The 21573-nt window shown below is 46.0% G+C and overlaps 3 protein-coding genes across 6 annotated transcripts; 1 reads left to right on the top strand and 2 right to left on the bottom strand.

Moving 5' to 3' along the window:
- Window positions 1-8328: 8328 nt before the first annotated feature.
- LOC109735763 (uncharacterized) lies at window positions 8329-14163 on the bottom strand. 3 transcript variants are annotated; one of them, XR_012203067.1, is made up of 3 exons: window positions 13821-14163; window positions 9154-13380; window positions 8329-9000 (listed from the first exon to the last, which is right to left on the bottom strand). XR_012203067.1 is itself a non-coding variant. In XM_020294961.4 (2 exons), the coding sequence occupies exons 1-2, from the start codon at window positions 14161-14163 to the stop codon at window positions 12656-12658; spliced, it is 1068 nt and encodes a 355-aa protein (XP_020150550.2). In that variant the 3' UTR covers window positions 8329-12655. The 3 variants fall into 3 exon arrangements, 1 of the variants encoding a protein (XP_020150550.2); XR_012203068.1 differs by having other exon boundaries at window positions 8329-10719; window positions 10866-13380; XM_020294961.4 differs by having other exon boundaries at window positions 8329-13380.
- A 156-nt stretch (window positions 14164-14319) lies between these two features.
- Window positions 14320-16446, top strand: LOC109735764 (2-phytyl-1,4-beta-naphthoquinone methyltransferase, chloroplastic). Of its 2 annotated transcripts, XM_020294964.4 has the most exons (8): window positions 14320-14517; window positions 14609-14673; window positions 14755-14845; window positions 14949-15037; window positions 15174-15307; window positions 15379-15440; window positions 15629-15728; window positions 16251-16446. In XM_020294964.4, exons 1-8 carry the CDS (start codon window positions 14350-14352, stop codon window positions 16349-16351), a joined length of 810 nt encoding a protein of 269 aa, XP_020150553.1. In that variant the 5' UTR covers window positions 14320-14349; the 3' UTR covers window positions 16352-16446. The 2 variants fall into 2 exon arrangements, with proteins under 2 accessions (XP_020150553.1, XP_073364904.1); XM_073508803.1 differs by having other exon boundaries at window positions 14516-14845.
- Window positions 16447-17604: 1158 nt separating this feature from the next.
- Window positions 17605-21324, bottom strand: LOC109735762 (GDSL esterase/lipase LTL1). Its single transcript, XM_020294960.4, has 5 exons — window positions 20915-21324; window positions 20663-20790; window positions 20330-20572; window positions 18219-18474; window positions 17605-18128 (listed from the first exon to the last, which is right to left on the bottom strand). Exons 1-5 carry the CDS (start codon window positions 21159-21161, stop codon window positions 17893-17895), a joined length of 1110 nt encoding a protein of 369 aa, XP_020150549.1. The 5' UTR covers window positions 21162-21324; the 3' UTR covers window positions 17605-17892.
- Between the last annotated feature and the right edge of the window lie 249 nt (window positions 21325-21573).

The following is a 21573-nucleotide window of genomic DNA, read 5'->3' as shown; positions in this document are numbered from 1 at the left end:
CATGAGGCACGGTTCGCAAGCATCAAGTGATTCATAATCAAGTGATTCCAAAATCCCATCAGTATGGAGTTTCTTCATGCGCTTTACACCAATATGACCTAAACGGCAGTGCCACAAATAAGTTGCACTATCATTATTAACTTTGCATCTTTTGGCTTCAATATTATGAATATGTGTATCACTACGATCGAGATCCAACAAACCATTTTCATTGGTGTGTATGACCATAGAAGGTTTTATTCATGTAAACAGAACAACAATTGTTCTCTAATTTAAATGAATAACCGTATTGCAGTAAACATGATCAAATCATATTCATGCTCAACGCAAACACCAAATAACACTTATTTAGTTTCAACACTAATCCCGAAAGTACAGGGAGTGTGCGATGATGATCATATCAATCTTGGAACTACTTCCAACACACATCGTAACCTCGCCTTTTACTAGTCTCTGTTTATTCTGCAATTCCCGTTTTTGAGTTACTACTCTTTAGCAACTGAACCAGTATCAATTACCGAGGGGTTGCTATAAACACTAGTAAAGTACACATCAATAATTTGTATATCAAATATACCTTTGTTCACTTTTACTAGTCTCTGTTTATTCTGCAACTCCCGTTTCGAGTTACTACTCTTAGCAACTGAACCAGTATCAATTACCGAGGGGTTGCTATAAACACTAGTAAAGTACACATCAATAATCTGTATATCAAATATACCTTTGTTCACTTTGCCATCCTTCTTATCCACCAAATAGTTGGGTTAGTTCCGCTTCCAGTGACCAGTCCCTTTGCAGTAGAAGCACTTAGTCTCAGGCTTAGGACCAGACTTAGGCTTCTTCACTTGAGCAGCAACTTGCTTGCCGTTCTTCTTGAAGTTCCCCTTCTTCCCTTTGCCCTTTTCTTGAAACTAGTGTTCTCGTCAACCATCAACACTTGATGTTTTTCTTGATTTCTACCTTCGTCGATTTCAGTATCACGAAGAGCTCGGGAATTACTTTCGTCATCCCTTGCATACTATAGTTCATCACGAAGTTCTACTATCTTGGTGATGGTGACTAGAGAATTCTGTCAATCACTATTTTATCTGGAAGATTAACTCCCACTTGATTCAAGCGATTGTAGTACCCAGACAATCTGAGCACATGCTCACTAGTTGAGCGATTCTCCTCCATCTTTTAGCTATAGAACTTGTTGGAGACTTCATATCTCTCAACTCGGGTATTTGCTTGAAATATTAACTTCAACTCCTGGAACATCTCATATGGTCCATGACGTTCAAAACGTCTTTGAAGTCCCGATTCTAAGCCGTTAAGCATGGTGCACTAAACTATCAAGTAGTCATCATATTGAGCTAGCCAAACGTTCATAACGTCTGCATCTGCTCCTGCAATAGGTCTGTCACCTTGCGGTGCATCAAGGACATAATTTTTCTGTGCAGCAATGAGGATAATCCTCAGATCACGGATCCAATCCGCATCTTTGCTACTAACATCTTTCAACATAATTTTCTCTAGGAACATATCAAAAATAAAACAGGGAAGCAACAACGCGAGCTATTGATCTACAACATAATTTGCAAAATACTATCAGGACTAAGTTCATGATAAATTTAAGTTCAATTAATCATATTACTTAAGAACTCCCACTTAGATAGACATCCCTCTAATCCTCTAAGTGAACACGTGATCCATATCAACTAAACCATGTCCGATCATCACGTGAGATGGAGTAGTTTCAACGGTGAACATCACTATGTTGATCATATCTACTATATGATTCACGCTCGACCTTTCGGTCTCCGTGTTCCGAGGCCATATCTGTTATATGCTAGGCTCGTCAAGTTTAACCCGAGTATTCCGCGTGTGCAACTGTTTTGCACCCGTTGTATTTGAACGTAGAGCCTATCACACCCGATCATCACGTGGTGTCTCAGCACGAAGAACTTTCGCAACGGTGCATACTCAGGGAGAACACTTATACTTTGATAATTTAGTGAAGGATCATCTTATAATGCCACCGTCAAACAAAGCAAGATAAGATGCATAAAGGATTAACATCACATGCAATCAATATAAGTGATATGATATGGCCATCATCATCTTGTGCTTGTGATCTCCATCTCCGAAGCACCGTGCTTGTGATCTCCATCTCCGAAGCACCGTCATGATCACCATCGTCACTGGCGCGACACCTTGATCTCCATCGTAGCATCGTTGTCGTCTCGTCAATCTTATGCTTCTACGACTATCGCTACCGCTTAGTGATAAAGTAAAGCATTACATGGCGATTGCATTGCATACAATAAAACGACAACCATATGGCTCCTGCCAGTTGCCGATAACTCGGTTACAAAACATGATCATCTCATACAACAAATTATATCACATCATGTCTTGACCATATCACATCACAACATGCCCTGCAAAAACAAGTTAGACGTCCTCTACTTTTTTGTTGCAAGTTTTACGTGGCTGCTACGGGCTTAGCAAGAACCGTTCTTACCTACGCATCAAAACCACAACGATAGTTTGTCAAGTTGGTGCTGTTTTAACCTTCGCAAGGACCGGGCGTAGCCACACTCGGTTCAACTAAAGTGAAAGAGACAGACACCCGCCAGTCACCTTTAAGCAACGAGTGCTCGCAACGGTGAAACCAGTCTCGCGTAAGCGTACGCGTAATGTCGGTCCGGGCCGCTTCATCTCACAATACCGCCGAACCAAAGTATGGCATGCTGGTAAGCAGTATGACTTATATCGCCCACAACTCACTTGTGTTCTACTCGTGCATAGCATCAACGCATAAAACCAGGCTCGGATGCCACTGTTGGGGAACGTAGTAATTTCAAAAAATTTCCTACGCACACGCAAGATCATGGTGATGCATAACAACAAGAGGGGAGAGTGTTGTCCACGTACCCTCGTAGACCGATAGCGGAAGCGTTATCACAACGCGGTTGATGTAGTAGTACGTCTTCCCGATCCGACCGATCAAGTACCGAACGTACGGCACCTCCGAGTTCTACACACGTTCAGCTCGATGACGTCCCTCGAACTCCGATCCAGCCGAGTGTTGAGGGAGAGTTTCGTCAGCACGACGGCGTGGTGACGATGATGATGTTCCACCGACGCAGGGCTTCGCCTAAGCTCCGCAACGGTATTATCGAGGTGTAATATGGTGGAGGGGGGCACCGCACACGGCTAAGAGATCTCAAGGATCAATTGTTGTGTCTTTGGGGTGCCCCACTGCCCCCGTATATAAAGGAGCAAGGGAGGAGGAGGCCGGCCCTAGGAGGGGGCGCACCAAGTGTGGAGTCCTACTAGGACTCCCTAGTCCTAGTAGGATTCCACCTCCCATATGGAATAGGAAAAGAGGAAGGGAAAAAGAGAAGGAAGGAAGGGGGCGCCCCCCCTTCCCTAGTCCAATTCGGACCAGACCAAGGGGAGGGGTGCGGCCACCCTTGAGGCCCTTTTTCTTCTTTCCCGTATGGCCCAATAAGGCCCAATACGTATTCCCGTAACTCTCCGGTACTCCGAAAAATACCCGAATCACTCGGAACGTTTCCGAAGTCCGAATATAGTCGTTCAATATATCGATATTTACATCTCGACCATTTCGAGACTCCTCGTCATATCCCCGATCTCATCCGGGACTCCGAACTCCTTCGGTACATCAAAACTCAATAAAACTGTCATCGTAACGTTAAGCGTGCGGACCCTACGGGTTCGAGAACTATGCAGACATGACCGAGACACGTCTCCGGTCAATAACCAATAGCGGGACCTGGATGCCCATATTGGCTCCCACATATTCTACGAAGATCTTTATCGGTCAGACCGCATAACAACATACGTTGTTCCCTTTGTCACCGGTATGTTACTTGCCCGAGATTTGATCGTCGGTATCTCGATACCTAGTTCAATCTCGTTACCGGCAAGTCTCTTTACTCGTTCCGTAACACATCATCCCACAACTAACTCATTAGTCACAATGCTTGCAAGGCTTATAGTGATGTGCATTACCGAGTGGGCCCAGAGATACCTCTCCGACAATTGGAGTGACAAATCCTAATCTCGAAATACGCCAACCCAACAAGTACCTTTGGAGACACCTGTAGAGCACCTTTATAATCACCCATTTACGTTGTGACGTTTGGTAGCACACAAAGTGTTCCTCCGGTAAAGGGGAGTTGCATAATCTCATAGTCATAGGAACATGTATAAGTCATGAAGAAAGCAATAGCAACATACTAAACGATCGAGTGCTAAGCTAACGGAATGGGTCAAGTCAATCACGTCATTCTCCTAATGAGGTGATCTCGTTAATCAAATGACAACTTATGTCTATGGCTAGGAAACATAACCATCTTTGATTAACGAGCTAGTCAAGTAGAGGCATACTAGTGACACTCTGTTTGTCTATATATTCACACATGTATTATGTTTCCGGTTAATACAATTCTAGCATGAATAATAAATATTTATCATGATACAAGGAAATAAATAATACTTTATTATTGCCTCTAGGGCATATTTCCTTCATGGACAGCGGTCAAGAACATCCTGAAATACCTGAAAAGGACTAAGGATATGTTTCTCGTTTATGGAGGTGACAAAGAGCTCATCGTAAATGGTTACGTTGATGCAAGCTTTGACACTGATCCGGACGATTCTAAATCGCAAACCGGATACGTGTTTATATTGAACGGTGGAGCTGTCAGTTGGAGCAGTTCTAAACAAAGCGTCGTGGCGGGATCTACATGTGAAGCGGAGTACATAGCTGCTTCAGAAGCAGCGAATGAAGGAGTCTGGATGAAGGAGTTCATATCAGATCTAGGTGTCATACCTAGTGCATCGGGTGTAATTGCCTTAGCAAAGGAATCCAGATTTCACAAGAGAACTAAGCACATCAAGAGACGCTTCAACTCCATCCGGGATCAAGTCCAGCTGGGAGACATAGAGATTTGCAAGATACATACGGATTTGAATGTTGCAGACCCGTTGACTAAGCCTATTCCACGAGCAAAACATGATCAGCACCAAGGCTCCATGGGTGTTAGAATCATTACTGTGTAAACTAGACTACTAACTCTAGTAAACCTTTTGAGTGTTGGTCACATAGCAATGTGAACTATGGGTGTTAATCACATGGTGATGTGAACTATTGTTGTTAAATCACATGGCGATGTGAGCTAGATTATTGGCTCTAGTGCAAGTGGGAGACTGAAGGAAATATGCCCTAGAGGCAATAATAAAGTTATTATTTATTTCCTTATTTCATGATAAATGTTTATTATTCATGCTAGAATTGTATTAACCGGAAACATGATACATGTGTGAATACATAGACAAACAGAGTGTCACTAGTATGCCTCTACTTGACTAGCTCGTTGATCAAAGATGGTTATGTTTCCTAGCCATAGACATGAGTTGTCATTTGATTAACGGGATCACATCATTAGGATAATGATGTGATTGACTTGACCCATTGCGTTAGCTTAGCACTGATCGTTTAGTATTCTGCTATTGCTTTCTTCATGACTTATACATGTTCCTATGACTATGAGATTATGCAACTCCCGTTTACCGGAGGAACACTTTATGTGCTACCAAACGTCACAACGTAACTGGGTGATTATAAAGGTGCTCTACAGGTGTCTCCGAAGGTACTTGTTGGGTTGGCGTATTTCGAGATTAGGATTTGTCACTCCGATTGTCGAAGAGGTATCTCTGGGCCCACTCGGTAATGCACATCACTATAAGCCTTGCAAGCATTGCAACTAATGAGCTAGTTGCGGGATGATGTATTACGGAACGAGTAAAGAGACTTGCCGGTAACGAGATTGAACTAGGTATTGAGATACCAACGATCGAATCTCGGGCAAGTAACATACCGATGACAAAGGGAACAACGTATGTTGTTATGCGGTTTGACCGAGAAAGATCTTCGTAGAATATGTGGGAGCCAATATGAGTATCCAGGTTCCGCTATTGGTTATTGACCGGAGACGTGTCTCGGTCATGTCTACATAGTTCTCGAACCCGTAGGATCCGCACGCTTAAAGTTAGATGACGGTTATATTATGAGTTTATGTGTTTTGATGTACCGAAGGAGTTCGGAGTCCCGGATGAGATCAGGGACTTGACGAGGAGTCTCAAAATGGTCGAGACGTAAAGATCGATATATTGGACGACTATATTCGGACATCGGAAAGGTTCCGAGTGATTCGGGTATTTTTCGGAGTACCGGAGAGTTACGGGAATTCGCCGGGGAATATATGGGCCTTATTGGGCTTTAGGGGAAAGAGAGAGGGGAGGATGCGCGCCCCCCAAGGCCTAGTCTGAATTGGACTAGGGGGAGGGGCTGCGTCCCCTCCTTCCTTCTCTTCTCTTTTCCCTTTCCTTGACTCCTACTCCTATTACTTGGAAGGGGGGGAATCCTACTCCCGGTGGGAGTAGGACTCCTCTAGGGCGCGCCATAGGAGGGCCGGCCCTCCCCCCTCCTCCACTCCTTTATATACGGGGGCAAGGGGGCACCTCTAGACACACAAGTTGATCTGTTGATCTATTCCAGCCGTGTGCGGTGCCCCCCTCCACCATAATCCACCTCGATAATATCGTAGCGGTGCTTAGGCGAAGCCCTGCGTCGGTAGCAACATCATCACCGTCACCACGCCGTCGTGCTGACGGAACTCTCCCGTGAAGCTCTGCTGGATCGGAGTTCGCGGGACGTCATCGAGCTGAACGTGTGCTGAACTCGGAGGTGCCGTACGTTCGGTACTTGGATCGGTCGGATCGTGAAGACGTACGACTACATCAACCGCGTTGTGCTAATGCTTCTGCTTTCGGTCTACGAGGGTACGTGGACATACTCTCCCCTCTCGTTGCTATGCATCACCATGATCCTGTGTGTGCGTAGGAATTTTTTTGAAATTACTACGTTCCCCAACACAAGGGCCACAATTTGGCCAACCCCGCTTAGCCAGTCTGTCGGCGGTCCAAATTCTATCTTGCAGCGCGAGCCAAGAAAAGAACTTGACCTTCGGTGGGGCCCAAGGCTTCCAAACCATTTGGTCCATGGGGGAGAGGACCAAACCCAAAAATTGTGCCCTGTAAGCAGATGCCGCAGAGTAATGCCCAGAGTCTGAGTGTTTCCATACTATGTCGTCCTCAGCAAGCTCATCAAGATGCACCTCACGCAGAAGCATCCAAAGGGTGAAGAATTGTGTTACATGTTCGGTGGAAACAACCTCAGTGGCCTGATTTTGAGGATCCACGCGTTTTTCTTGAGGGCCTCCCGTATCTTCCAATGTTTCCGCGATGAAGACTCATAGATGAGAGGAGCAATGTCCTTGGGCTTGCACCCAAGAAGCCAAGGGGATTCCCAGAAGGGTGTCTTCGCCCCATTCCCGACCTTGATTGTGGTGCTAGCATAGAAGAAGTTGAGATCTTCCTCATCACACGGGTTACCTCTCCCAACCTACAATTTTGTTGGCTACTTCCATTCATACCAAGGCCATCGCAGTCTCAAAGCCCGCGCGAACTTATTGGTGTTGAGGACCCAAGCCCACCACAAGCAAGCGGCTGACTGACAATGTCCTAATTGACCTTGATGGTTACATGATTTTTCTTTGTCCTTTTAGCTTGCAAAAGGGTTAGATAGAGTTTACAGGTAGTTCAAGAAGTTCAGTTCTGTGATTAGAGGCGGATAAACTTGGAGGAATTCCTGCATTCAATTAGTTAGACCCGGTTAGCAGCTAATAATCATCACAAGGCGGCGGCATTTTAGATATGTTCTTCCCCGGTAGTTCATGTAAATAGGAGGCCGCAATAACTGATGCAACATGTGAAGCTGGATACCGGAAGTTGAGAGCTCGTATCATGGATTTGATTGTTACTCCCTCCGTCCCATAATATAAGAGCGTTTTTGTAAATACACAACGAGAGAATCTCGTTAAGGAACAAATGAACATCATTGGCTTGCACCATGGCTGAATTTTTTTTCAGTGTACCAATCAGGACTTGTGCACAAGATATGCTAAAGTCCCAGACAGCCGGAAACCTTTTCATCACTTGTTCCCCTTCTCTTTTCAGTTTTAGATCTTATTGCCATCATTCATATAGATGATTTTTAGGTCACAAAAATTTCCGGAAAATGTCTGACTTGGAGTACATCATGTAAATATTATTTTTAGCCATAGAGTTCAAAATATGCAGCCTATTCTGCACAGCCAGCATACACCAATCTGTTTCGAAGCAGCATATATAACAAGCTGCTAACCGGTAAAGACGGCACACAAGCGAATCAAACAAGACAGCATAAAGTGGTTTTGCTAGATGAACATGAGCCATTTATAGTAGTGTTTCCAGAGTACACATAATAAAGAGAAAAAAAGACATGGACTTGAAGCATCCATTGATTCATCACACACGGAGACTTCCGATTATTCGAGTTCCACCTGATACAACTGAATGGAGAGAAAAGGATAAAAGGGGGGTGGACTCCTGCCGGAGTTCACCATTGCCGTTTTGTGACTTGCCGATTCTTGCGTACCTCAGGCGACCACCTGGGAGGTCAGGAGAGGCACCGCAAAGCTGGAGCGCTTCCTGCGCAGGAGGGCTCAGCTCTGCGGTTCATCCCGACCCTGCTTCCGCTCTCAAGAGCCATGTAGATGCTCGAGCCATGCGCCTTCCATAGTCGGTAGGGGCTGTGGACAAGAGAAGAGGGAAGGGTTGCCTTATATGCTCGTGAGGATGCTGATGTCTGCAGGTGCTTTGCCAGGTAAATCATAGTGCAAGGACCAAGAATCTGCAAGGTGGCATTTTAAATTGGCCAGCGTACAATGCATTATTGGAGAAAGGACAGTGAGAGTAAACTAAACTTTACTGTGTCGAGTGCTCAATTGCTGGGATTCACAATGATGTCGTTGTTGCCCCGCTACATGTCAATTTCATCTACATTCTCTCTCTAGAGAAATTCCCATTCCACTCCCAGACCCACTGTTAACAAAAACAATTTATTTACTCACGAGAACAATGTTAAACCTATATTGTAAGAAAGGTAAGGCAGCAGTTGCGATCAACATCCAATTCCAGGGCATCTAGACCGGTAAACTTCGTGAGCATCTCTTTTCACAAGGTACAGATTTTTACCTCATTATCTCCTTGATTTGTCATTTGGTCTTCGCTCCTTGTCCCATAATTCCATTGACATTAGCCTTTTCAGTTTTATCCAATAGCACCTCTAATTTACCAGTTGTGTTTTCTCATAAAAATGTCAGTTATGTAGGTCCTTCCTCACCAAGCAGTACTTTCAGCAAGCGATATTTCCCAACAAAATGAAATTCAGGAACTGATCATGTGGGCTGAATGTACTATAAAATATAGAGGTAGCCTAAAAGCCTTTACAAAAAGCTGAAGAAGCACACTCCACCTCTAAAGCTATGCCTTTAAGAATATGGAGCTAGAGCAATGTGGCCTTCCTATTCAGCCACTACTTCATTCTTATCCGAAGTGCTGCATTTCCCCACCCTGGAGTGTAAAGTACTAGAAAGTCCTCTATCTAATTAAATCGTCTCCCATCTCGATGCTGTTAAAGTTGACATGATCACCAGATCTCAGTTCCAACTTCCAAGTAAGATTAGCACTCTCGAGTCCCAGCTGGGCCATCCTTGAATACACATTAAAATCCTCAAAAAAAAATCAACTACGTATAATCAGTGGACAAGTGCTCCCAGTACGACAGCAAGGAAATCACTACCACGAATCGTGGGGCTCCACTGCTCCACCAAAGTGGGATTTAATCGTTGGCCGCAATCAAGTGGAGCAATCCAACGAACTTTCTGAATGTTCGTTCTTTTAATAGATGGCTGAGGGATGCACATAGTGAGTGCCCTCGCAGAAATGCACCAATCAGTGACGTCAGAGACAACCAAGGTCTGTGGTTCCCACCATAGTGATTGGTTGGTTACCACCTGGCGATGGCCAACGGAACATGCTGTACCTGGTTGATTCTATCAAATCCAGGCAGGCAGGCAGTAGATACTAGAGTTATGTTTTTAACCAAGTTACTTACACTTCTTACCAATGGTTATGTGGGTAATTCCTATAGCTGCTGTAGAGCTGACTAATTGGGGAATGGTTATTATGCCACCAAATATACAGCATCTCCTCGTGGATGTGGAAATCCAAATGCTCAGCCAAACTCAAAGCTTTTGCCTGTTTGCTCTTTAATGACAGACTAAATAGTCAAGATATGCTTGAAAGACGTAACTTCCATACGAATGGCGGTTCCAGCTGTGTTACGTACCTCGGGGACCCTTGAAACTCATGATCATATTTTCTGGAACTGCTCCTTCAGCAGGGGCTGCTGGGCCTCAATTAATCTTCACCTTGCTCCTTCCTCTCAGCAAACCTCTCTCCAGAGAAGCCTTTCTTGTAGCAGCTTGGAACATTTGGAAACAAAGAAATGCTAGAATTTTTTCATAATATTCCTCCTAGTTTAGCCTCCTGGCCTTTCCTCAGTAAAAGAGACCTTTTCCTTCTCTCTTACAGAATGAAGGATGAGCAGGCTTACCAGATTAGCAGTTCTTCTCCCCCTCCCCCTGTACAGCCCGCTCTTGCAAATATTACTACGTACAACTTTGTACTAAACCAGCGACAAGTAATATGGATTGGAGGGAGTACTTGTTTTACTAAATTTGTACTGTCGAGCCTCCCCTGTAATTTTCCGTTCAAAAAATATATATCATGTTCAGGGTTGGAAATTAGGTTTCTCATGCTTAATAAGGAGAGTAAAACAGATGTATAACGGCCCGTGTTTACTTAGAAAGTTAAACTCTGGAACATAGATACAGTATTCTTACCAGACTAATCCATAAATTAGGTTTAGCCATGTAGGGGTGACCCCCTTCACGTCAAAGAATCCCCTAGCCATTCATGATGAAACCAAAGGAGGCCATGACATCAGCAGATAAGGTCTGGAAAGTCAACTATATTGTCAATTCAATACAACAGGGCTGCAAAGATGAGTAGGATCAAACTAGAGATTTTATGTCAAACAGTAAATCAGATTCTCTACAATGAAAATTCAAGCAATAGGTTGTCACATAGCCTCGTCTTGGGTCTAGATGCTTTGTGCAAATCAGTGGGATGAATCCAATACAACACTATAAGGCTCAGCTAAAGGGTAGATTAACATACCCACTGCATGTCAGCCATCAGGCGAAGGCCTAAGAGCACAACTAAACCGGCTAGTGTAAGCCATTCTAGCATAATAAAATTCAAGTCCCCTTGGTAGCTAACCTAAACAAACAGTTGCTATTGAATCCTTTTTAAGGAAAAAGGTCAGAAAACATCAAAGGTTACTTAGCTAAGACTGAACACATGACTATCTTTATTGTTCATGTTCGGAATACAGCTATTCTTGGTGACCTGATGTAGAAACAGATAATTCTTATTAGTGCACAGTTAGTACTTAGTGGTGTCAGATAGAAGGATGCAGGAAGGGAAACCTTAGAGCTTTCTTCGCTTATCATCCCAAGCAAACCATATGATTCTAACTATTCTATCTCTCTGACTTGCCAACCAGCATTCCCGCTTATTCAAAGTGACACAGATCTCATCTTGTCCATTATTACCAAGGTATCTCATTCTACTGTAGATGATTTGCCTCTAATGAATTCAGAACAAGTCACAAACAAATTGAAGCATCCTTTGAAGTTATCTTCAAATATTACCCATAGTTATTTATACCACTGTCAAGTAGGAGTACATGTCAAAATTGACTCATGTCTTCATTATTTTCACCGATAGGAGCAGAACAGTTCTGTAAACTGGACCAGTTGATCTGTTCTGCGTCCTGCCTTCTGAGCCATGTGTGATTAGCACAAAGGCAGGACTCAGAACTTTCTGGGAAAATGCAAATGATAAAGAATAAAGTAGCTCTACTGAAGCGTGGTTTGAGTATTGCTTCATGAGTCACTAGTAACTTAGTAAGATCCACTAGACCGCAATATATTTTTAACTTATCAGAAAAGTAACTAACAACTTTTTTGTCCTTGTTTTGGCCCGCTGAGGCTGTGGCAACTACTCAACACCTCATATTTCATCCAAGAAAAACAATGATCCAACACTTTTAAGAATCGTGATTAGCATGTTGACCATACTGTGCAGTAGGTTAATATAAGCAACAGTGCATGCACTGGAAAAGTAAAATCGGTAACCTCCAGCCGTTATCAGAATGTGATCAAAAAGAAAAATAAGAAAGCACTGCGTACAGCATACTGTAAGTTTTCAGACAGAATTATTAGTTTATGACCAGCGAAAAGCTCAGTCAGAGGCTCTTCCAGGTAGATGTCTAGATTGTTGCTGAACCATCACTTCTATGCACCAGTCACCAGATGAACTTCAAAACAGTTTGTGCTCAAATAACATGAATAGATAGCTTCAAAGTATTGTGGAAGCTTACAACAAATACTGATGACTGTGAATGCCTAGCTATAAATTAGACACCATACTACTATAAGCTCATCATTTGAAATAAATTAACATAAATTCAAAGAGCTACCTGAATGAAATCAATTTGGTTCATTCAGGGAATAGGTTGGTCCATGCCATATTGATACTTCAACTGGGCATAATGATGTTTTACGCCTTAAGAGGTTGGGTGGTTGACTAGGTTCTCTGGTTGCCACACACGGAGAAGGCGGTCATAAAATGAACAAGTAGCGATAACTGAAGAATTTGTGTTATGTTCCGCTGCTTCACTTGTCTGCCAATCTGCACCATATGCTAAGGACTCATGCTTGCCATATGTTTCCATTATGGTAGCATCTCCAGCCCCTGCTTTAACAATGGCAAAACCGTTGTGCATGCAAGCAGCCAATACGACATCTGCAATATTAGGATGATATTTCAACCTCCATACACCACCTCCTAAATTTAGGGACTTCTCGTTCACAGGTTTCATCATTGATCTCATGTCCCAAACTCTGAGAAATTCATCATAGCTTCCAGTGAGTAGCATATTCCCCTCCAATGGGTTCTGAGCAATGCAACACACACCCATAGTATGAGTCTTCTTATTCCGAAACACGGCATTCGATGGGCTTTCCCGCAAATCCCAGCAACCGAAAGAGCAGTCGTCCGATCCACTGTACAACAAGTGTGGTCTTGCACGATCGAAATAACATGTCCAAACTTCATACTGATGAGCAGTCCATTGTTCTGATACCTCCAGGCGGTCCTCTCTCATGGGAACCACAGACAGTGAACCATCTGATAATGCAACGGCCAGGGAATCGGCATTTTGGTTCCAGTCCACATACAAGCACATTGATGAAGAAATGTTTCCAGCAACCACATCTGTGAGAACGACACCTGTGTAATTTGGTCATACAAAGCACTTGTATTAGCCCTCAGGATGTACATGTACTTTTAGACATGATCAAGATATTACATATATGAAGTGTTTATACTTTACAGCTACATCAGTTCCCGGGATCAGTACGGAATTCACCAGGTTAACTTTTTAATCGAACAACGATATTATGAACAATATGAGCAATGCATTTCAAGAGGACTAGCAGAGCAACCCAACTTTACTTTGATCATCAATCAGCAGCAATTACCCTAGTTGTCAACAAAGTAATGGCAATCTTCCCAGAATATCGCAGCCTACAAACAGCTTGTTCTGAATCCAGATTAAACTACGCCTTTAGTATGAACATTGGTAAACAAAACCTGGTCATGCGCTAGTTTTTACATAACAGTTTTGTTTCGAAATTTACTCGGATAGTAAAAGCAGTAGCAAGCAGCACCTTCGTCCGAGCCGTCTTCATGCTCGAGGCGCCGGAGCACGAGGCGGCCGTGGGCGTCGGCCTGCGCGAGCAGCGGCGCCGTGGGGCTCCACTTCATGTCGAAGACGCCGGCGGTCTCCACCGTGTGGAGCAGCCGGAGCCGTCGGGACTCGTCCTCCGCGCCGGCGTCGACGGAGAAGAGCGACACGGTTCCCGCGCGGTCCTGCTGCTGCTGCTGCTCCTCCTCCCCCGCCTGCTCCTGCAGCGTGTACGTGGCGGCCGCCAGGATGTGGCGGAAGGGGCGGTGCGGGCAGAACTCCACCGCGTCGGCGTTGCCGCCGAGGTGGCACGACCCCACATCCATCGCTAGACCCTCGCTCTCCCCCGGGATGCAGACCTCAGCGGCGGCGGCCGGCGGCGGCGGCGAGAGTGGAGGGCTCCCAAATCGTTGAGCTTGAGCGGCAGGGGCAAAAGAGTCAATGGTCACCAGTCAAACCTAGTCATACTAACCTATCCTAATCATGTGGCGGGGGCGAGCAAACGGACACCGATGGGCACCTTAGCCGCGGCGATTCCCGTGACCGCCGGGCCGACGGCGGCGTCTGGACACGCCGGCGACCGAAGACGACGCCGCCGCGGCTCCGTCGCCGTGCGCTGCTCCTCCGCGGCCGACGAGCGGCAGGCCCTCTTCAGCCGCATCGCCCCCGTCTACGACCATGTCCGTACCTCCCACTCCCCTCCCTCTTTCCGCTGCATTGGCAAATACGTACTGTGCTGACGACAGCGCTGCGGTGCCGTGTCCCTTGCAGCTCAACGACGTGCTTAGCCTGGGGCAGCACCGGACGTGGAAGCGCATCTGCGTCTCTTGGTCAATGTACATCCCTGGTGCTAGTCGCGGTAATGTGAATTCAGAAGACAACTGGTTGATGGGAACTTTTTGTTTTCTGAACATCAGGGCGAAGAGAGGGGATCGGGTTCTTGATCTCTGCTGCGGGAGCGGCGATTTGGCGTTCCTTCTGTCCCAGAAGGTCGGCCTAGACGGAGAGGTTGGTACTCTGCTGAAATGTCGGGCTGGCTTCAGGGTTCAGAATATCCAAGCAATCTTTTTGGGGATGGCAATCTTATGGTCCAGCCTCTCAAATGTCACAGGTGGTGGGTGTCGATTTCTCAGGGCAGCAGCTGCAAACCGCTGCTAGCCGGCAGGACCAACGCTGGAAGGCTTGCTACAAGAACATCAAGTGAGCACCCCCAATGTGAGAGCTTGGGAATTCTGAAATTCCTGCTATGTGCAGCTTTGTGAGGATATGCAGAATGTGCTTGTCTTTTGATCAGGCTAACTGCTTATGTGCTTGGCTAAGACATGCTTTGTCGCAGATGGATCGAGGGCGATGCACTTGATTTACCTTTCACGGACCATTACTTTGATGCTGTTACGGTTGGTTATGGATTGCGCAATGTGGTTGACAAACCCAAAGCAATGCAAGAGATTCTTAGAGTCCTAAAACCAGGTTGGGTGTACGGTTCAAGTTTTGGTCCAGTTCAGCATGAATTCTCATGATTTGGTTTTACTGGACTACAGGATCACGAGCATCTGTTCTAGATTTTAACAAGAGTTCATCATTTTTCACGGCATCGTTACAGGTAAAATTTCAGCCCATCTTGGATACATGATACAGATGAATTGGCCTGTTAAACTTTTCTGACAAAGACCAATCATCCACTTTTCCACCATGACATTGTAGCAGAATCATATGTTGGCTTCATGCCCCATATAAGACTTTGGAACTGATCCTAACAATTCTCACTAACTATTTTTTTTTCTTGGACAGAGTTGGGCGATCGATAATGTGGTCGTTCCTCTGGCTAGTAGCTATGGACTTACTGAAGAGTACAAGTACTTGAAAAGTTCGATATCACAGTATCTTACAGGTTTGAACATAATGTTTCGTTCCTGTGAAAACTTCCATGACACAGAAAATATATCACGTCATCATGTGATACATAATGCGTGTCTAAGAACTAAACTAGAGTGCACCTAGAAAAAAGAATAAAACAAGAGTGGTGTATCTCAAAACTTGCTACTCTGATAGCACAAGTACATCAACAGACATCTCAACTTGTCCTGATGGAGTACATTAGGATACCATCTATTTCCTTCATGTGCAAAGCCATGACATTATATAGATGTACTACATATCATCTGCTTTTTTTAAGATAATAGTGAATTCTTTTGGTCCAAACGATGGAGTGGTATGTGCCATTTCTTTTTTTCGAACCATGCAGGAGAATTGCATGTATTATATTAAAGATAGAAAAGATGTAAAATACGTCACGACCTGTCCGATAATTTAGTAGACTATGTACCATTTCACCAATGACTATGTACTACTTCACGATTTTATCACCTTCCTTTATTTACATCAAGCTTGTCTTTGTTTATCTGTTGTCCAGGAGAGGAGTTGGAGAAGTTAGCCACAGAAGCAGGGTTTTCCTCAGCCAAGCACTACGAACTTGGTGGAGGGCTCATGGGAAACCTAGTAGCAACTCGCTGACTATAATTGTAGCAATGAACGGTGATCTGTATGAATTATCTGAATTTTTAAATAATTAATTTTCCTCTGCATTACCGAATATGCAGTTTGGCTGATCCCAAACTGAACCAATGCTTCAAACCTCCCAACTGTGCATTTCTCTTGCTTGAACAATAAAACAACACACCTATGGCATGGAAACAATCAAGTCACCATGAAATCACACCTACGGCATGGAAATCAAAACAACAGTTCTGAGATGCAGGCCGTTCAATCAAAGTCATGGTTCTGAAGTGCAGGCGCCACTGCGCATACCAGGTGTGCTGCTCTGCCACTTCTGAGCAATAAGACTGGAAATTGGGCATAAAAACAAGCACCTCCTCATCTTATTGGTGGAACTGGGAAGGCATGGGAATGATAGGTGAGAATTTCAGGCCCTGAATATTTTTCCGGTGAAGCGCACTGCTCTGAATTCTGAATCCTGTATCCTCTGCCCTCCTCTGTTTATTCGTTCCCCATTTCGGCAGTTCAGATCTACACTGGAGTATTTATGTTTAGTGATTTTACCAGTGACTACGGTGAAACTTCTTTGGTTAAACTCGATGAACGACCTAGCAAAATATTCGCAGTAAAACACAAGTAACCTCCTACTAGGAGTCTAACGCCGAAAGGGTGATATGTATGAATCTGAATTTTAAGTTTGTGAATCCATTTTCCTTTACATTGCCTGAATATGCAGTTTTTGCTGATCCCATTCGGAACCAATACCCCAGCTGTGCATTTCTCCTGCTTGAACAAGAAAACAACACACCTACGGCATGTGAATCAAAATCACAGTTCTGAAGTACAATCATGGTCACAGTTCTGAAGTGCAAGTGCAGGCGCCACTGTGCATGCCGGGTGTGCAGCTTCTGAGTAATATGACCGGAAATCGGACATAAAAAACAAGCACCTCCTCGTCTGATTGGTGACTGGAACTGGGAAGGCAAGGAATGATCAGGTGAGAATTTCAGGCCCTGAATTTTATTTCTGGTGAAGTGCGCACTGCTCTGAATTCTGAATCATTTATCCTCTGCCCTCCCCTGTTTATTCGGTCCCCATGTCGAGGGTTCAGATCTACACTGGAGTAATTATGTTCAGTGGTTTTACCAGTGAGCCTGGTTAAACTCGATGAACAATCCAGCAAAATATTGGCAGTAAAACACAAGTTACCCCATACTAGGAGTGTAGCACCCAAATTCACAAGCTACTGACAAAACAAAAGGTTCACAAGCTACAACGAATTCTTGGATCAATCATTCCAGCATAAACCACTGTCTTACAAGTTCCTAGCCACTAGCTCTGCTAAACAATCTGGAGCAGCAAACAGAAAATAAACACCCAAATTACTCTCAAGTCTCAGCTAAACCAAGGACGGACCTATCAAAAATTCTTGACCACCCGCTCCAGTCCAGGTACATAGGGAGAGACCAATAACAAATTAAGCATCATATATATGTAGCTATATATGTAGGTTGGCGGCACAGATCCATGGACTAGTCCTAGTAGCAAGCAGAGGAAGACTAGTTCCTGGTGTTGTCCATGGCGAGGATGGTGCTGAGGTTCATGGGGCTGATGTGGTCGGTGGTGCCGTGCATGAAGTTGGCGACGATGATACGGTTGGCCCGCTCCGTGGGGTGGAAGGCGTCCCAGTAGGCGTACACGTCCCGGTTGGCGCACACGTTGGACGCCGGCGTGCACAGCCCGATCCCGTTGTACGGGCCCTGCCCGCAGCACGCGATCTTGGCCGTCGCGAACCCTGCATGCCAGCGCTCATATTAATTCTCTTTCTTTCACAGATCTGCATGCCAGCATGATCGAATTTTGTTTGATCGAGACGAGACCATACCGTACTGCTGCGGGTTGAACATGAAGTCGAAGCTGACCCTGTTGGTGTTGGCGGCGATGAAGACGTCGTCGTGGCCGACCTCGCCGTTGAGCTCCGTCAGCATCCGCTCCAGCTGCGGGTTGAAGAGGTCGGCGGCCCGCGTGAGGTCCGGCGCGCAGGACCCGTCGAGGCTGTGGAGGGCCAGCTCCGCCGGCACGCACCCGATCATCCCCGTCCCCGTCACGATCACGCGACGGGCGCCCAGCTCGTACAGCCGCTGCACTCCATTCCATTTCCACATCCACACGGTCAGTTAGGCCCTGTTTGGTTCATAAGTCCTAGGACTTTTTTTTAGTCCCAATTTATAAGTCTCAAGTCCCTAAAAAGTCCCTACCTGTTTGGTTCCTGAAACTTATAAGTCCCTGTAAGACCATATTACAACTATAAGTCCCTATAAAACTCTCCTTGAGAGTCTTATTTCATAAGTCCCAAATGCCCACTTTAAGTCCCTATAAGTTCCTTCTGTTTGGTTTAGATGGGACTTATAAGGACTTTTTTAAGTCCCTAAACTAATAAGTCCCTGGAAACAAACCCCCTCTTACTTTCGGTGTAAGACAACTTAGACAAGACCAAGCAGCTCGCGCCGTTGCATCTTGCATTGCATGCATGGCCACCCCCCGACCCAAGCCTCTACCCACGCCCTACACGTAGCTGAAACGAAGCATGCATGCATGGATAGTAGGAGTACCACACACGAAGACGAAGGTGCATGCATGCACGATCGAGCGCCACAGTTGTTGCATGTGGGAGGAGTGAATGCATCGTGACAACCTCTCGATGGGTGGTACTACAACAGTAAAAAAACAGTACTAAAACGCGAGCCTGCTGCTCTTTTACTGCGGAGAGAGACGCATGACAGATGCGTATGGCGTGGTGCGCGCGTGTGTACCGTGTACTCGACTGCTGTCCACTGGTTGGCCTATATTGATTGCATGGGCAGAGTGGTTGGTGGCAACATCCAACATGCATGCATTGCATCCAGACGATCCATGGATGCCGAGACAGACAACACTACTCCAGCCCTCCCTCCCTCCCTACGGTAAGAACTGAGTTTTCTCGGTTGGGAAACTCGGCAGGGCAGTGCCAAATGTTTAGGCCTATCGTCACTGGAGCCTAGTATGATGAATCATAAATGCCAAGGATTTCAGATCTGCACCGATGCAAAGAGTTGTGGTACTGCCCTGAATCGGTCTTCATTTCCTTTCAATGTAGGAGTACTCTCTGTGGCTCCACGTAATGTAAATATTGCGGTACTACTACTTTGGAAATACTATGGGTAGAACATTTCCTATTGCTGTTTTGAGCTCTTTAAGTTGATGATGCCTGATCTCTAGCTGGATTATGAAATAGGAGTACCACTACTGACTGAAAACTCATCTCGAACTGAGAATGCACTATGGATGCGAGTGATCTTACCAACAGCACTTGTGGGCTTAAGTGCGAGCTAGTAAATTTGATACTATGTTTGGATTCAGCCTCCGCAGTGAAGATGTCTCAGACAGTTACTGAAACTAGCTATCAACCATGAATAAAATCGTTTCTCGCTTCATGGTCCAACTCTTGCCAGAAACAGTGTGCTTTCTGAATTCGGCGTGCAGAACACTACAGGCCGTGTCAGTTTGTTGCTTGCTGAACGTACTACCCAAAAATGACTCCACTTCAAACAAATGTTCACCGGTGCTACCGCCCATCTCTCTCACCATCATATCAGGCAGGCAGGCGGGCAGCCTACAGACTCATCTCTTTCCACTACTGTTCTAGACAGCGTGCGGCATGCAGCAAGCATTTCGTTTCCCTGTCTAATTTTGGGAATTTTAGGCCAACCACTCTTGTAGACCATACTGACAAAATAGAAGACAAAAAACGTCCTGACAAATTTTCTACTTCAATGCTAATCATGTTTTTTGTAAAACTAATTAATCATGTTTGTTGGATTATGCTGAAGCATGTTTTAGTATATCTTGGCATTTTGGATGGAGTGCACTTTTTTTTTACAAATGCAAGTATGCTTTGGAGCAGAAATTATGTATTTTTGGGAATTAATTAGTGGCAAGTAAGTAAAGATAAATTACCGCGAGGACTTTCTTGTACTCGGAGATGATGAAGGGGACGTAGTCGTGGATCTCGAACTGCTGGGACCTGGCGGAGAAGGGCACCAGGTAGTAGTTGTTGACGAAGTCGTTGCCGCCGAGCGTGATGAGCACCAGCGACTGGCTCACGCGCTCCCTCGCCGCGTCCTCGCCGATGTACGCCGCCAGCCTCCGCTGGTAGTCCTGGAAGTTCTGCAGCTGCTGTGCGATCCTGATGATGTTCACCTGCACGCACACGCACAGCATTGTCATCTCCGTTGCATTTCATATAGATACGTACTACATGATTCAAGCGTGCGTGCGCGTGGAGCTTACGAATTGCACGCCGGTGTCGTTGAGGATGCCGACGCCGGCGGACGCGAAGTTGGCGCCGACGAGCAGGTTCTCGCCTCGCATGTAGGGGCTCAGGTACGGCAGCGCGGGCTCTGCCCCGAGGTACTCGCCTGATCAAACATGCGTGCAATGTCAAGAACTGCTCGATCTCTCGACAGACTAACGAAAGAGAGAGAGAGAGAGGCATGCTGTGATTAGCTGAGCTAGATCAGAGGAGGCGCGCTGGAGACGTACTGATGATGTCGGGTATGTTGAGGCCGTTGGAGAACCTCCCCGTGGGCATGTGCGTGGGGAAGTCGATGCCGTAGGGCGGCGCGTCGGCGCGCGCCGTGGTCATGAGGTAGTTGTTGTTGCCGTTGTCGACGAGGGAGTCGCCGAAGACGAAGAAGGCGCGCGCCGCGGACGCCGTCGGCGCCGAGGCCCCGAGGAGGAGTAGGAGCAGCGCCCCGACGACGAGGAGGACCGGAGAGCAAGCGTCCATAGCTAAGTGGCCAGAGAGGACTTGGGCACGACGACTCGTGTCGCGCGAGTAGCTATGGGACTGGCGAGCTCCAGTGGGTGGCTGCGACTTGGCAAGGCGCGCACGTCGTGGACACGAAAGGTGGCGAGCGCCCTATGCCTCCTCTTATAGCGGCCAGAGGCCAGACTGAACTCTCACTAGCTGTCTCGCAACCTCACTCACTCAGAGCGCCGAGTTAAGGAGGCCGGAGGGCAGTGGGTTAGTGGGTTAGCGGGCGGGAGACAGCTAGCTTGGCTGGCTAACTAGGACCACCCGAAACGGATCGCGTTAAATGAGGCGAAAGCGGGTCGATGGATGGCACGGTGGTTGGGGGCGCTAAATGCGGCGCCTTGGCGTGCGACGCTGGCCACTCGGCTCTCGCTCTCCGCCGTCG

Source organism: Aegilops tauschii, chromosome 2, assembly GCF_002575655.3.
Source record: "Aegilops tauschii subsp. strangulata cultivar AL8/78 chromosome 2, Aet v6.0, whole genome shotgun sequence".
Lineage (NCBI taxonomy): Eukaryota > Viridiplantae > Streptophyta > Magnoliopsida > Poales > Poaceae > Aegilops > Aegilops tauschii.
This window is presented reverse-complemented; position numbering and strand designations above follow the sequence as displayed.

Coding starts and splice junctions, on each gene's coding strand:
- LOC109735762 (XM_020294960.4), bottom strand. CDS start 21,161: ATGGACGCTTGCTCTCCGGTCCTCCTCGTCGTCGGGGCGCTGCTCCTA. Junction 20,573..20,662: donor ACGACACCGGCGTGCAATTC/GTAAGCTCCACG, acceptor GTGTGCGTGCAG/GTGAACATCATCAGGATCGC. Junction 18,475..20,329: donor AGTACAAGAAAGTCCTCGCG/GTAATTTATCTT, acceptor AATGGAGTGCAG/CGGCTGTACGAGCTGGGCGC.
- LOC109735764 (XM_073508803.1), top strand. CDS start 14,516: ATGTCCGTACCTCCCACTCCCCTCCCTCTTTCCGCTGCATTGGCAAAT. Junction 15,441..15,628: donor TTTTCACGGCATCGTTACAG/GTAAAATTTCAG, acceptor TTTCTTGGACAG/AGTTGGGCGATCGATAATGT. Junction 15,729..16,250: donor GATATCACAGTATCTTACAG/GTTTGAACATAA, acceptor TCTGTTGTCCAG/GAGAGGAGTTGGAGAAGTTA.
- LOC109735763 (XM_020294961.4), bottom strand. CDS start 14,163: ATGGATGTGGGGTCGTGCCACCTCGGCGGCAACGCCGACGCGGTGGAG. Junction 13,381..13,820: donor TGAAGACGGCTCGGACGAAG/GTGCTGCTTGCT, acceptor CAAATTACACAG/GTGTCGTTCTCACAGATGTG.